Below are 16111 nucleotides of genomic sequence, written 5' to 3'. Positions count from 1 at the left end.
TAGCCAGAGCAATCAGACAAACCAAAGAAATTAAAGGGATACGAATAGGAAAAGAAGAACTCAAACTATCCCTGTTCGCTGATGACATGATTATACATTTAGAGGAACCTGGAAATTCCACCAGAAAACTTTTAGAACTCATAAGTGAATTCAGTAAAGTAGCAGGTTACAAGATCAATGCTCATAAATCCAATGCATTTTTATACATAAGTGATGAATCTTCAGAAAGAGAAATTAGGAAAACTACCCCATTCACAATAGCATCAAAAAAAATAAAATACTTGGGAATCAATCTCACAAAAGAGGTGAAAGACCTCTACAATGAGAACTACAGAACACTAAAGAAAGAAATGAAAGAAAACCTTAGAAGATGGAAAGATCTCCCATGTTCCTGGATAGGCAAAATTAATATTGTCAAAATAGCTATCCTACCTAAAGTGCTATACAGATTCAATGCAATTCCAGTTAAAATCCCAATGATGTACCTTGCAGAAATAGAGCAAGCAATTATGAAATTCATCTGGAAGAATAAAAAACCTAGAATAGCTAAAGCAATCCTCAGTAGCAAGAGCGAAGCAGGGGGTATTGCAATACCAGATCTTCAACTCTACTACAAAGCAATAGTAACAAAAACGGCATGGTATTGGTACCAAAATAGACAGGTAGATCAATGGTACAGAATAGAGGACATGGACACAAACCCAAATAAATACAATTTTCTCATACTAGACAAAGGTGCCAAAAATATGCAATGGAGAAAAGATGGCCTCTTCAACAAATGGTACTGGGAAAACTGGAAATCCATATGCAACAGAATGAAACTAAACTGCTATCTCTCACCCTGCACAAAAATCAACTCACAATGGATCAAGGACCTTGAAATCAGACCGGAGACCCTACATCTTATAGAAGAAAAAGTAGGTCCAAATCTTCAACTTGTTGGCTTAGGATCAGACTTCCTTAACAGGACTCCCATAGCACAAGAAATAAAAGCAAGAATCAACAACTGGGATAGATTCAAACTAAAAAGCTTTCTCTCAGCAAAGGAAACTATCAGAAATGTGAAGAGAAAGCCTATAGAGTGGGAGAATATCTTTGCCAACCATACCTCAGATAGAGCGTTAATTTCCAGAATCTATAAAGAACTCAAAAAACTCTACACGAAGAATACAAATAATCCAATCAACAAATGGGCTAAGGAAATGAACAGACACTTCACAGAAGAAGATGTACAAGTAATCAACAGGTATATGAAAAAATGTTCAACATCCCTAGTAATAAGGGAAATGCAAATCAAAACTACCCTAAGATTTCATCTCACCCCAATTAGAATGGCGATTATCAAGAATACAAGCAACAATAGGTGTTGGCGAGGATGTGGTGAAATAGGAACACTCATACATTGCTGGTGGGGTTGCAAATTAGTGCAGCCACTCTGGAAAGCAGTGTGGAGATTCCTCAGAAAGCTTGGAATGGAACCACCATTTGACCCAGCTAGCCCACTCCTTGGCCTATACCCAAAGGACTTAAAATCAGCATACTACAGAGATACAGCCACATCAACGTTCGTTGCTGCTCAATTCACCATAGCCAGATTGTGGAACCAACCTAGATGTCCTTCAGTTGATGAATGGATAAAGAAACTGTGGCATATATATACAATGGAATATTACTCCACAATGAAGAATGATAAAATTATGGCATTTGTAGGCAAATGGATGAAATTGGAGAATATCATGCTAAGTGAGATAAGCCAATCTCAAAAAACTAAAGGACGAATGATCTCGCTGATAAGCGGATGAGGACATATAATGGGGGGTGGGAGGTGTTAGCATTAGGTTTAGGGTTAGGTTTAGGGTTAGGGATAAGGAGAGCGGTAAGAATGAAGGAAAGAAGGACTGTATAGAGGGAAAAGAGGGGTGAGAGGGGGGAGGGGTGGGGGGGAAGGAAAAAAAAATAAACATCATTGCCCTATGTAAACGTATGATTACACAAATGGTATGCCTTGACTCCATGTACAAATAGAGAAACAACATGTATCCCATTTGTATACAATAAAAAAAAATAAAATAAAATAAAAAATAAAAAATAAAAATAAAATAAAATAAAAAGAAGTTGATAGTGATAAATGACTATATTAAAGAGAAGAAAGTTCTCAAACATATAGCCCAACATCACAACTAAAAGAACTGGAAAAAGAAAAATAAAAAAATCTAACAGTAGCAGAAAGTCAGAAATAATAAAGACTTGCAGAAAATAATTAGAATAAAGAATAGAAAAATAAGAGAAAAAATAACAACAGTTAGTTTTTAGAAAAAAAAAATAAAATAAAAAATAAAGGGCTGGGGATGTAGCTCAATGATTAAGGGTCCCTGGAATCAACCCCCAGTACCAAAAAAAAAAAAAAGCTGGGTGCCGTGGGTGGTATATGCTTGTAATCCCAGTGTCTAGGGTGGCTGAGGCAGGAAAATCACAAATTCAATCTGCCTCAGCAAATTAGCAGGGCCCTAAGCAATTTAGTGAGATCCTGTCTCAAAATAAACAATTAGTGGGATGAGATTGTGGTTCAGTGGTGGAGTGCTTGCCTAGCACATGTGAGATACTAGGTTCAATCCTCAGCACCATATACAACTAAATAAAATAAAGTTAAAAAAAAAAAAAACCTGCCTAAAAAAAAAAAAAAAAACAATTAGAAAGGGCTGGGGATGTGGCTCAGTGTCAAGAGCACCCTTGGATTCAATCCCCAGTTCTGAAATAATAATAATAATAATAATAATAATAATAATAATAAAAATAAAAATAAAATAATAATAGGGGATTATAGCTTAATGGTAGAGTGCCCCTGGGTTCAATACCCAGGATCACATTTAAAAAAAAAAAAAAAAAAAAAAAAAAAAGTAAAGTGCCCCTAAAACTCAACAACAACAAAAACTGGAATAAGGGCTTGAATAGATGCTTTCCCAAAGAAGATAGACAAATCCAATAAGCACATGGAAAGATGCTCCATATCACCAGTCATTAGTCAAATGCAAATCAAAACTATAGTGAGATATCACTTTAAGCCTGTGGAATGGCTATAATAAAGGGCGGGGGGAACCAAAAAAATAAAAACCAGAAAAGAACAAGTGCTGACCAGGATACGGAGGAATCAGAACCCTAGTACATTGCTGGTGGAAATCTAAAATGGGACAGTTTGGTGGTTTACCAAAGGTTAAACATACTACAGCATATATCAAAACTTCATTCCTCTTTAAGGCTGATTAATATCCCCCGGTATGTATTCATTCATTTTTGTTTATTCACTCATCAGTTGATGCACATTTGTGTTGTTTTTACCTTTTGGCTACTATGAACATTGGTATTCAAGGATCTATTCAAGTGCCTACTTCCAGTTCTTTTGGATATATAGCTAGCAGTAGAACTGCTGGGTCACACAGGACACAGTGTCCTAATCATCCATCTATCACAAGTATTGTATGTTCATAGCAGCATTATTCACAATAGCTAAAAAGTGAAAATACCTCAAACATCCATCAACTGGTGAACTGATAAACAAATGTGGCATATTCACACAACGAAATACTATTTGGCAATAAAGAGAGTCAAGTTAAAACTGGGAAAAATTCAATATTGGTGGACTGTATCAATGTCAATATTCTGGTTATCTCAATAAAAATATTAGAAAAATTTCTTGTGAAGAACACTGTTAAAGAGCTTTCAGAGGAGGGTGGCAGAAAATAAGATGAAGTTTCGTATGTATTTTACCAGCATTTTTAGTTGTAGATAGACACAATACCTTTATTTTTATGTAGTGTTGAGGATCGAACCCAGTGCCTCAAACACGTGGCTCCTTCTACCACTGAGCCACAACCTCCACCCAGCATGTTAAATTTCTGTACTTCTTATCTCAGACTTAATAGAAGGACAAAGATAACCAAGTGTGGAATTGTGAGTCATTTTGAGTAATTTTACCAGTGAGAAGCTCTATCCATGTTTGGACAGTTTCTGTGGGTTCAGTTGCTTTGATGTGTTTGAGAGTTTCATCCAGTAAAACATCACCTGTTGGGCTGTCTGACTTTAGCAGCACCTTTGAGGAAAGAAGAAACAAAGAACCTTGAGACATTCACTTCATTTAAATTAAAATCTTTTAATATGGTAGTTAGGAGTTTCATAATACACTTTCCTTGTCTTGAAAAAAGTTGTTTTTTTTTTTTTTTGGTACCAGGGATTGAACCCAGGGGTGCTTAACCATTGAGCTATATCCCTAGCCCTTTTTATTTTTTATTTTGAGACAGGGTCTTGCTAAGTTGCTTAGGATCTTGTTAAATTGCTGATGTTGGCTTTGAATTTGTGATTCTCCTATCTCAGCCTCCTGAGTCACTGGGATTATAGGCTTGTGCCACTGTGCCTGGCCTGAAAAAAGTTTAAAATGTAACATGAAGTGAGAGTGAGAAGAAAAAAATAATATTTGAAGTGGGCCCTAGTGACAAAAGGGATATAAATAATAATGAAGGGAAGATTCAATAACTTCCTTGAGTCTGGATAACCACCTGTGAAACTGTTAATAAAGATCAGAAAAAGCCAGGAAAGGAGTCAGTTTTGGGGAAAAGTTGATATGCTTTTTATTTTTATTTTTAATTTTTGCAGTACTAGAGACTGAACTCAGGGACTTGCTCATGGTAGGCAAGCACTTTACCACTGATCTACAGCCCTGGCCCAATAAATTTGGTTTTCTTATTTTTTTGGTACCAGAGATTGAACCTAGGGACCCTTAACCACTGAGCTACATCTCCATCCCTTTTTATTTTTTAAGACAGAGTCTTGCTAAATTACTTAGGGCCTAAGTTATTGAGGCTGACTTTGAACTTTCGATCCTCCTGCCTTTGCCTCCAAAATTGCTGGAATTACAGGGGTACACCACCATACCAGGCTCAATAAGCATGATTTTAACTGATATTGGACAGTCAAGTGGAATTGTCCAGACAAACCAGGCATGGCAGCACATACCTGTAATCCAAACTACACGGGAGGCTAAGGCAGGAGGATTGCAAGTTTGAGGCCACCCTCAGCAACTTAGGAAGGGTGTCTCAAAATAAAATTTTTAAAAATGGCTGAGGGAGACAGGCAAGGTGGCGCATACCTGTAACCCTAGTGGTTCAGGAGGCTGATGCAGGAGGATCGCAAGTTCAAAGCCAGTCTCAGCAAAAGCAAGGCGCTAAGCAACTCAGTGAAACTTGTCTCTAAATAAAATACAAAAATAGGGCTGGGGATGTGACTCAGTGGTCGAGTGTCCCTGAGTTCAATCCTGGGTACCCCAAAAAACAAACAAAACAAAACAAAAAATGGCTGAGGGCCTGGGACTGTAGCTCAGTGGCAGAGTGCTTGCCTAGCATGTGGGAGGCACTGGATTTGATCTTTAGCATTGCATAAAAATAAATAAAATGAAGTCATGCTGACCATACACAACTGCAAAAAAATAAAAAGTTGAGGATGTAGTTCAGTGGAAGTGGTAGAGCACCCCTGGAGGGAGGGAGGGAGGGAGGGAGAGAGGAAAGGAGGGAGGGAGAGAGGAAAGGAGGGAGGGAGGAAGGAAGGAAGAAACAGTTTTGGGGAAAGAAGATGAGGATAAGGAAGAGGAAGAGAAGGAGGTAAAAAAGGAGTGAAGGAGAAGGAAGAAGAGGGAGAGGAGCACGATTTTCCTGGAGGATGAATAAGACATGTCTAGAAATTTGGGAGTTGATTTCACAGAGGTGATAGATACAGTTGTGAAGGTAAATGATATTTTCGAAAGGAAAGAAAATCACATAATTCAAAACTGAGACTTTAATGTTAAGGAATGGAGAAGTAAAGGAAATGGGGTATAGCCAGAGAGTCAAGAGTTACAATATGAAGAAAGACCAATAATGGTGAAAGTTTCAAACAGCAGGACTAAAAAATGTCAAATGCCACATATGGTTTAAAAGAGAAAAAGAAAAGAAGCTGGTGTTACCTAAGTATGTCGTTTCAGAAGAGGACTGAGAAAGAAGCTCTAAGTAGAAAAAATTATTAAGAAAATGAATACAGAAATATAATTCAGAAAGAAAAAAAGTAGTACAGTTCATTTGTTGGAATACCCTTGTAGTAAATAGAAGAACTAAATACAAAATAACCAAGGTTAAGAAAGAAAAACTGACCAACTCAGATGATTCCCTCTGCTATATAAAATCATATTTCATAATGTTATAGCTACAGAAATGAAGAAATAATCAATACCATCTTAAATGTATTCTTTTTAAAAAATATTTTTAGTTGTAGATTGCAACAATACCTTTATTTATTTTTATGTGGTGCTGAGGATCGAACCCAATGCCTCACAAGTGCTAGACAAGCACTCTATCATTGAGCTACAAACCCAGCCCGCTATGACTCTTTAGACTAAGGATAGTTAGGTTACTCCCTCTGCTACAGGAAAATTAAATGTTTGGAAAATGGGATAGCTGAGTCAGAGACATTCATCATGTCATATTGTTCAAATCTTCTTATTCTTCCAAAAGATACTGTTGGTATTTGCCTTTCCATAAATTAAGAAGATGTTCACAGAAGATGCTGTACCTTTCTGTCTAGTAGTCGCTTCTTGCGCATGGTGGGGGGTTCCAGAGAGATTCGACCCCGCATGGCTAGCTCTATCAGGATGCCCCCTCGCAGGCCAGATGATATGCAGTCATTCCAGAAAGATGTATAACCCTAGGAAAGGGGGAAAGAACAGAAACAGTGCTATGAAATGGGTACTGACTTCTAGCCAGCACCCTAAGTATAAGGTGTGGTTTTTGTGAATCATTTCATATCACTTGAACTCAAAGCAGATAATAGAATGTTTCTTTAATCTCCTTAATTTAAACCTCCCCCAATATTATTTTCTGCCTAACTTCAAGCTCTTTGGTGAATTCTTATGGCGTGACTGCAAACTGACTAGCTTGCTAAATTTTAACTTTTGAAAAGAATTTTGGCTTTTTCTTTTTTGTATTTTGCTTTTGATACTGGGAATTGAACTCAGGGGCACTTAATCACTGAGCCACATCCCCAGATCTTTTTATATTTTAACTTAGAGACAGGGTCTTGCTGAGTTGCTTAGGGTCTTGGTAAATTGCTGAGGCTGGCTTTGAACTCAATCCTCCTGCCTCAGCCTCCCAAATTGCTGGGATTACATGTGTGTGCCACCACACCCATGTATTTGTTTCTTTTAGAAGTTACCTGGTGACATTTTAACATGCATGATAATTTAAAATTAAAATAAAATCTAGCCAGGTATGGTGGCCCACATCCGATTCCCAGAGACTTGAAGACTAAGGCAGGAAGATCACAAGTTCAAAGCCAGTTTCAGCAATTTAGCAAGGCCTTAAGCCACTTACTGACACACTGTCTCACAATCAAAAATAAATAAATAGGGGTGTGAATGTGGCTCAGTGGTTAAGGGCCCTGGGTTCAAACTCCAGTACCGAAAAAAAAAAAAATATATATATATGTAATTTAATTAATATAAAACCTAAATGTTAAAAACTAAATATTTTTACCACTCTCCTAACTGCCTAATACTTTATCTTTCTTTACCTCACAAATTAGATATTAATGATCATCATTATTATTTTATATAGGTAGCACTTTAGATTTACTCAGACGATCACCATTTTCTTTGCTCACCATTCCTTCTTGCATCTCAGACCTCCTTTCTCATGCCACTTTCCTTCTTCCTAAAGTAAAATTTCCTTAAGTGAAAGTCTGCTGGAAATGAATTCTACTTTATCTGAAATGTCTTTATTTCACTATCATTCTTTTTTTTTTTTTTTTTTTTTTTTTCAGGGTGGCGGGGGTGAGGGGGGGGAGAGGTACCAGGATTATTGGTGTGTGTCTGGCTCACCTATTGGATTTCAATTTTGGTGTTTTGTTTGGGAGCCCTTGAAGATTACTTTCTACTTTGTAAGGCTCAATAATATATTATAAATTAAGTTTATTCAAGATTTAATGTCTGGGGGCTGGGGGTGTAGTTCAGTGGTAGAGCGCTTGCCTAGCATGTGTGAGGCACTGGGTTCAATCCTCAGCACCATATAAAAATAAAAATAGATAAAATAAAGATCCATTGACAACTAAAAATGTTTAAAAAAAAGATTTAATGTCTGGGCTGGGGATATAGTTCATTTGGTAGAGTGCTTGCCTCCCATGCATAAGGCCCTGGGTTCAATCCCCAGCACCACCAAAAAAAAAAAAAAAAAAAAAAATTAATGTCTGGTCTGGTCTTTCATAATTCCTTTCCCCACATGCATAATTATCTTTCCAATGTTCCTCCCAATCTTCAGGATGAGTCCAAGTGGCACAGTTTAGTATTACACCCGAGTACCTGCTGTGTCCTCTCTTGTCTTTCCTCCATGACACTATGCTTAGATATCCTGAACTATTTTAAGTGCTTTTAATGCATTATTTTGCCTATAGGCCTTTGCACACCCTTTCTCTTTTCTAGACAAAAAAAACTGGTAATCAATACTCTTTGTTCTCCAAGTCCTTCTTGTGCTTAAGGATTAAGTACAGAGGTTACATCTTCTGTGTAACTGTTAGGTTGGGACTTAAGCGACTGCATGTGAGGGAGCAGAACAACTAAGGAAGTGTGCAGCACACCAAAGAGTGACCAATCAAACTCGGACAGATAAACCCCACTGACCCTTACATCTACCTATCACTCAGCAGGACCCTGCACCTATGTCAGCCTATAAAGACCCTGGGCAGCTGGGGTCACATGCGATTTTCTGCGGCTGTCCACCCTGACCTGTACCCTGGGAGGGTTGGAAATTTCACCCGAGAGCTTCCACTGTTTCTGTCTGCTTTTGTTTGGACACCAGCCCTCACCCTCTAGCTTACAGTAACCATTGTTTCTAGCTCTGCTCCACCTTCGAGGTGTGTCTATATATACTTTTCTCTCTTACCATCTATTATATCACCTTGCAATCAACTGTCCTCACTAGACTATAAATTCCTTTAAGAAGAGAGTATCCTTTATGAAGACCCATGGTATCTGCTCAGTAAATATCTTCTCTCCTTTTTTTTTTTTTTTTTTTTTGGTACTAGGAATGAAAACCAGGAGCACTTTACCACTGACCTACATCCCCAGTTCTATTTATTTATTTATTTGAGGTGCTAGGGATTGAATTCAGGGCCTCATGCATACTAGGCATGCACTCTAATAGTGACCACATCTTTAGCCCCTTTATTTTTTGAGATGGGGTCTCACTAAGTTGTCAAGGCTGGCCTTGAACTTGAGATCTTCCTGCCACAGCCTCCTGACATGCCACAGGCATGCACCACCATGCTGTTGTTCATAAAATTATTTCTTGAATATATAAATGTATGACTGAAAGTAAGTGCCAGGTGGGGTGACACATACTAATCCCAGCAACTCAGAAGACTGAGGAAGGAGGATCTCAAATTCGACACAACTTAGAGAGGCCCTAATTGGTGAGATTCTGTCTCAAGATAAAAAAAAAAAAAAAAAAAATTAAAAGGGCTATGGATGTGTTCCAGTGGTTAAGGACTCCTGGTACAACAAAAGAAAAAAAAGAAGAGAAAGAAGTTAAACTGGCAAAAGCTCTGCTTGAGTCATAAGCATCCCTAAGGCATCTCCAAATTTTCCTGAGGGCCTGAACTTAACACTGGGATTAGTTTCCTCCCCTGCCTGCCTCAGGAGCTGCTTGAAGAGTCATATTTGTGACTCCTCTTTCAGGGGGAGTTAGTTGTTTTTAGTTTAATATTTGATTTCATACAATTCAGTTGCCCAATTAAGGTTAAACTATAACTTACTTCAACACACAATTTATTCAGGCATATAACATACATAGTCTGGGTAACTATAAATTTCCACAGGTGTGCAAACATTTCAGTCAGTATTAAAACATTTGGAGGAAATTGTTTTTTCATTTTTTCCTGACATATAAAACTTCTGTTTCACTGATAGTGATGTCAGATTGTCAACAGAACTGTAAATAAAGAAGCAGTGAAGACCAGGATGTAGAAACTATGATTTTGAATATTACCCCTTTGCCATCACAGCATCTTAAAACGTGTAAAACTCTTCAAATGAATTTTCAAACTTCTTTTTGTTGAGTAATAGTCAATAAAAGAAAGAAGTATAACAACACATGTAGAGTTCAAAAAATAATTATAAAACAAATAACTGTACAATTTAAGAAAGAGACAGAATTTAGAAAAAAATAATCACTAAGAAAGAAAGAGATGACAATACATGATAGTAATGTTCCCATGTACTATGGTTACAGATGACCAAAAGAGACTATGACATTGTCATCTAAGGTAACATCTTAGAACAGATTAATGATATGAATTCAGGTATAGAATAGCCTGGAAATAATGGAAGATAAAGAGTTATTTACTTTTCTAGGGTCCTTTTTATTATTTATATGTCTAGCTTATGAATTCTCAAACTATTTTCAGGTACCCAAAACAGTAGTAGTTTTTATCAATTTCTTTCTTACAATCTGTTACTTAGAAGAAGGAATTTTCATTGTTATACATTGTCCAAGGCTATCTCCCTACAACTACTTAAATGATTTAAAATCTATTTAGAATCAATTAAGGGCAATTAAGGAGTCTGTTAAAGGGCCAATAGTTTGGTATATCTGAGCAAGAAGTCCTAGTACATATACATACAAATATTTACCATTCAGTCACTAAATTTCATTATCAGAAGTTATATACATGAGGAAAAAGTATATTTTAGGACCTACAGAAAACAGAATTGCACATATTCTCATGAGCAATAGAGGATCTTGGAAGATTGATAGAATGATATCTTTGGATAATGGATTTTGTTCTGTCCTGATTTTAAAAATATGAATATATAAAACAGAAAAAAAGATCATATTAGAGAATGTATAATTTATAAAGTGAAAGCTCCTGGAATCTTATGCCCTCCAGATGACTATTATAAACAGTTTAGTGGGATTTTTCCTAGATTTTTATATATATAATCTATTATATATTTTTTTCATTCAGATTATATTTAGAAATGAGATTACACATGATGGGTTTGGTGGCACACAGCTGTAATCCCAGCAACTCAGGAGGCTGAGGCAGGAGGAGCACAAGTGAAGGTCAGACTCAGCAAGTCATGAGTTACTCAAGCAAAACAAAATAAAACAACAACAACAAAAACAAACTGGGATGTAGCTTAGTGGTAAAATGCCCTTGATTAATTCGCCAGTACCAAAAGAGATATGCAATTACACTGAGTGACAATATTTTTCACTTACCTATTATTTTGCATATCTTTCTCTTATTTTTACTTCATATTTTTCCCACATTTTTCATTAGTGCATTATAGTTGTACTATATTACATATATTTCACATCAGTAAATACAGATGCACTATATTTTAGATGCACTATAATTTATCTAAGCTCCTGTTTATGTATATTTGTTACTGATAGTTCTTTGCTATTATAAAATATTCTATAAAAAATACTGTGTGTACTTCGATTGAATAAATTCCTAAGAGAAATTTTTTTGTTCAAAGATTATACATATTTAAATGTGTAATAATATCATATTCCTCTTGTAAAATGTCAGGAAATGAAAGTTCTATGAATTGTGTCAGTCAACATTTTATACTGAATGCCTGTTTAGTCAAGCATTCAAAGTGTTCTTCCTTATTCGAACTTCCTTGAAGACACACCTTAGAACAACTGAACACACGATCATAAAGTTGGCTGCTTGGGGTAAAAAGGGGATAAAAAGCCAGGTGCAGTGGCAAATACTTATAATCCCAGTGGCGAGGGAGCCTGAGACAAGAGGATCACAAGTTCCAGGCCAGTCTCAGCAACTTAGTGAGGCTTCTAAGCAATTTAGTGAGACCCTGTCTCAAAATTAAAAATAAAAAGGGCTGGGGATGTGGTTCAGTGGTTAAGTGTCTCTGGGCTCAATAACCAGTACCATTAAAAAAATTAGTTTACTACATTAAAAAACATGATTTTTTTATTGGTGTAGTGCTGCACACATGTAATCCCTGATACTCAGAGACTGAAGCAGGAGGATTGCCAGTTCAAGGCTAGTCTGGGTAAACAAGCAAGATCCTGTCTCAAAATAAAATAAAATGGGCTGAGGATGTAGCTCAGTGGCGGAATGCCTTTATAGCATGCCCTCCTAGGCCCTTGATTCAGTCCCCAGCCGAAGAGACTCCACAAAAATCATTTATTTTGCAGAGACAAAGGGAAGCAAAATCTGGAGAAAGTAGGGAGTTTCAATAATATACTTCAGCAACAAGTTAAAGTTAACTAAATTAAAGACGCAAAAGTAGGAATGGAAAGGAGGAATCAAATGGAAAAGAGTGCAAAACTAAGAGTGCAAGAATCCTGTCATATATTTCCAAATCTGGACTTGTTACCAGAATCTGAAGAGTTATATATAAAAGCAAAATACATTTTCCTTGAGGAAAAGTTTTTTTAGTTAATTAATTATTTTTGTGTGTGTTTTTTCTTCTTCTTTTCTTCCCATGCGAAAGAAAAGGCTTATTAAAAAAAAAAAAGGCAGCAAAATGAACTAGTTCCCTTTCTTTATACCTCAGTAATTCATCTGAATTTTCTAACACTTACAATTCAGATATCAGGTTTTTATCTCCCATATTATATCCTGAAGTAAATTAGTTCTTCTGAGGTACAGTATACCATTCAAGTAAGAAAATTGTGAATCATCTTATTTATATATTTTTTCATTCCATGTGAACTGAAACATAAAAATCAAAGAATACTAAGAATGTAAATTAAAAGCTCTCTTCCAGAAAATAGATTTTTCAGGGCTCTTGTGTTCTGATACTAGTCAGTCTACTGGTTGCTCAATTTTAAGAGCTGATTCAAGTGACCATTTTTAGGTCTAGCAAATTGGAAACTACCGTTTTAAAGACTTATGGCTGGGCTGGGTTATATGGTAGAGTGCTTGCCTAGTACGTGTGAGACACTGGCCTCGATCCTTAGCACCACATAAAGATAAAAAAGGCATTGTGTCCATATACAACTTAAAAAAAAAAAAAAGAAAAGAAAAGACTTAAGGTTAACCTACAATGTTTATTTTAAAGAATGTTAAGAGGCTATTTATGCTCAGCATCCAACTAAGGACTCTCTCTCTCTCTCTCTGGTGGGGGTGGGTAAATCAGGGATTGAACTCAGGGGCACTTGACCACTAAGCCACATCCCCAGTCCTATTTTGTATTTTATTTACAGACACAGTCTTAACTGAGTTTCTTAGCATGCCTTGCTAAGTTGCTGAGGCTGGCTATAAACTCATGATCTTCCTGCCTCAGCTTCCTGAGCCACTGGGATTACAGGCTTGCACCACAGTGCCCAGCTTTCTCTCTCTCTTTTTAAATATCTTTATTTTATTTATTTATTTTTATGTGGTGCTGAAGATTGAACCCAGTACTTCACACATGCTAGGCAAGTGCTCTACCACTGAGCTACAACCATAGCTCCCTAACTAAGGTCTCTTTGACCATAAGAAAATTACCATTTGAGAGCTAAGCTTGAGTTTCAATGACAACGAAATAATAATAAGGTACTATATATTGACCATTTATATTTACAGGTTCTGAGCTTAAAATTCTATATAATTAGTTAATTTAATTCTTATAATAGCACTATAAAATCAATATTATCTCTATTAAATAGGAATAAAGTTTTACAGGACATAAACCGACATACAAAAATCAAATAGCTTTCTTATACACCAATAATGAATTTGCTGAAAAAGAAATCAGGGGAAAAAAAAAAAAAAGCATAGGAGGTGAAACTAAGTGGTTAAGTGCCCCAGGGTTCAATACTAGTACCAAAAAATAAACAAAAAACAAAACAACAATAAAAATCTGCATGGTACTGGCATAAAAACAGACACATAAACCAATGTAATAGAAGACAGAGAGAGCAAACCCACACAGATATACTACGAATATTTGCTAGAGCTGGGTACAGTAGCACACACCTGTAATCCCAGTGACCTGGGAGACTGAGGCAGGAGGATTTAGAGTTCAAAGTCAGCCTCTGCAACTTTGTGAGGTGCTAAGCAACTCAGTGAGACCCTGTCTCTACTTAAAATACAAAAAAGAGCTGGGGTTGTGGCTCAGTGGTTAGGTGCCCCTGAGTTCAATCCCCAGTACAAGAAAAAAAAAAAACACAAAAATATATGTTGGAGAAAAGACAGACCTTTTAATCAATTGTGCTGGGAAAACTGAATATCTACATATAGAAGAATGAAACTAGATCTCTACCTCTTACCTTTCATAAACGTCAACTCAAATGGGTCAAAGACTTAGGAATTAAGACCAGTAACTTTGCCACTGCTACAAAAAAATATAGGGCCAACACTCCAACATATAGGTGCAGGCAATGACTTCAATAAAACTCCTAAAGCTTAAATAATACCAAGAATTAATACAAGGTATGGCATTAAATTAAAAAAGCTTCTGCACAGCAAAGGAAACAAGAATGTGAAGAGAGAGCCTATAGAATGGGAGAAAAGCTTTGTTAGCTACTCTTCTGACAGAGGATTAATATCCAGAATATATAAAGAACTCAAAAATTTACCACCAAAAAAAGCAAGTCACCCAATCAATTAATAAGCAAATGAACTAAACAGACACTTCTCAAAAGAATAAATGAAAATGGCTGAAAAATATATTTTAAAAAATCCAATGTCTTTAGCAACTAGGGAAATACAAATCAGAACTACACTGAGATTTCATCTCACTCCAGTTAGAAAGACAGCCATCAAGAAAACAAATAATAATAAATGCTGTAGAGGATGCAGGGAAAAAGGAACATTTTTTACACTGATAGTGGGATTGTGAATTAGTACAACTAATTAGTACAATTAGTGAAAATGGGTATGGATGTTCCACAAAACCACCATATGACCCAACTAAAAAACACTCTTCAGTATTCATCCTAAAGAATTAGTCTGCATAATATAGTGATACATGTATAACCATGTTTATAGCAGCACATTCACTACAGCAAAATTATGGAACCAGCCTAGATGTCCATCAACAGATGAATAGATAAAGAAAATTTGGTATTTATACTTAATAAGAGTTTTATTTAGGCATAAAGATGAAATTATGCCAATTGCTGGTAAAAGGACAGAACTGAAGAACACCATGATGAAAGTCAAGGGTTGTATGTTTTCTCTCACATGTGGAAGCTAGAGAGGAAAAAAGAGGGGGAGCTAATAAAAGTAGAAATGAGACAGGTGGAGTGGAGGGGAGCAGGAGAGGAGAGGTGCTGGGGAATGAAACTATCCAAATTATACATGCCCACAATATAATAGTATAATTACGTTGTTGGTGGGATTACTGTACTAATTTACAAATCCACCACCAAAATAATTATACTGTTATATTGTGTGCATGTATGAATATGGAACAATGAATCCCATTGTTGTGTATAATTATGATGGACCAATAAAACTTAAAAAAAATAAATAAATAAATTTTTAAAATGTGGAAAGTGAGACCAAGAGATATAGCTGGTAAATGGGATTTGAAAATAAATGTTTGATTCCAAAGCCTATGCTTTTAATCATTGTCTATAAGAAAACTAGAAAATAAAAAATATAAACAGGGCTGGGGATGTGGCTCAGTGGTAAGGCACCTGGATTCAATCCCTGGTACTTAGAAAAAAAAAGTGTTTAAATTAAAATGAAGCTATTAAAATGGACCCTAATCCAATATGACTAGTGTCCTTACAAGGGCAGAAGTTTGTACACAGAAAGATCAGGGATGCATGCATGCAGGGCTAAAAGTCTATAAGGCAAGCAGAGGAGCTTCAGAAGAAACCAAACTGTCATCCTTATCTCGGACTTCTAACCTCCAGAATTGTAAGAAAATTACTTTCTATTGTTTAAGCCACCAACCTGTGGCATTCAGACCTAACCAAGTAATATAATCATACTCCCACAGAAAAACCTAGAAGAGGACAGTTTATTCATTTGGTCTTAAGCTCAAGATGCAGGAAAAAAGGATTGGGGATATAGTTCAGTGATACAGCATTTGCCTAGTATATATAAGACCTATGGCCCTGGGTTCAAT

General features: G+C 36.3%; 1 protein-coding gene across 3 annotated transcripts in view; it reads right to left on the bottom strand.

The window, feature by feature from the left end:
- The window catches only part of Golph3l (golgi phosphoprotein 3 like), a 37308-nt gene that overhangs the window by 12481 nt on the left and 8716 nt on the right, over positions 1–16111 (bottom strand). For all 3 annotated transcript variants that reach the window (XM_047528561.1, XM_047528569.1, XM_047528556.1), the window contains 2 exons: positions 6592–6723; positions 3973–4087 (listed from right to left, as the gene is read on the bottom strand). In XM_047528561.1, coding sequence (XP_047384517.1) covers positions 3973–4087; positions 6592–6723 — 247 coding nt within the window. The remainder of the gene's footprint in view (positions 1–3972; positions 4088–6591; positions 6724–16111) is intronic.

Source organism: Sciurus carolinensis, chromosome 1 (assembly GCF_902686445.1).
Source record: "Sciurus carolinensis chromosome 1, mSciCar1.2, whole genome shotgun sequence".
Classification (NCBI taxonomy): Eukaryota; Metazoa; Chordata; class Mammalia; order Rodentia; family Sciuridae; genus Sciurus; species Sciurus carolinensis.
This window is presented reverse-complemented; position numbering and strand designations above follow the sequence as displayed.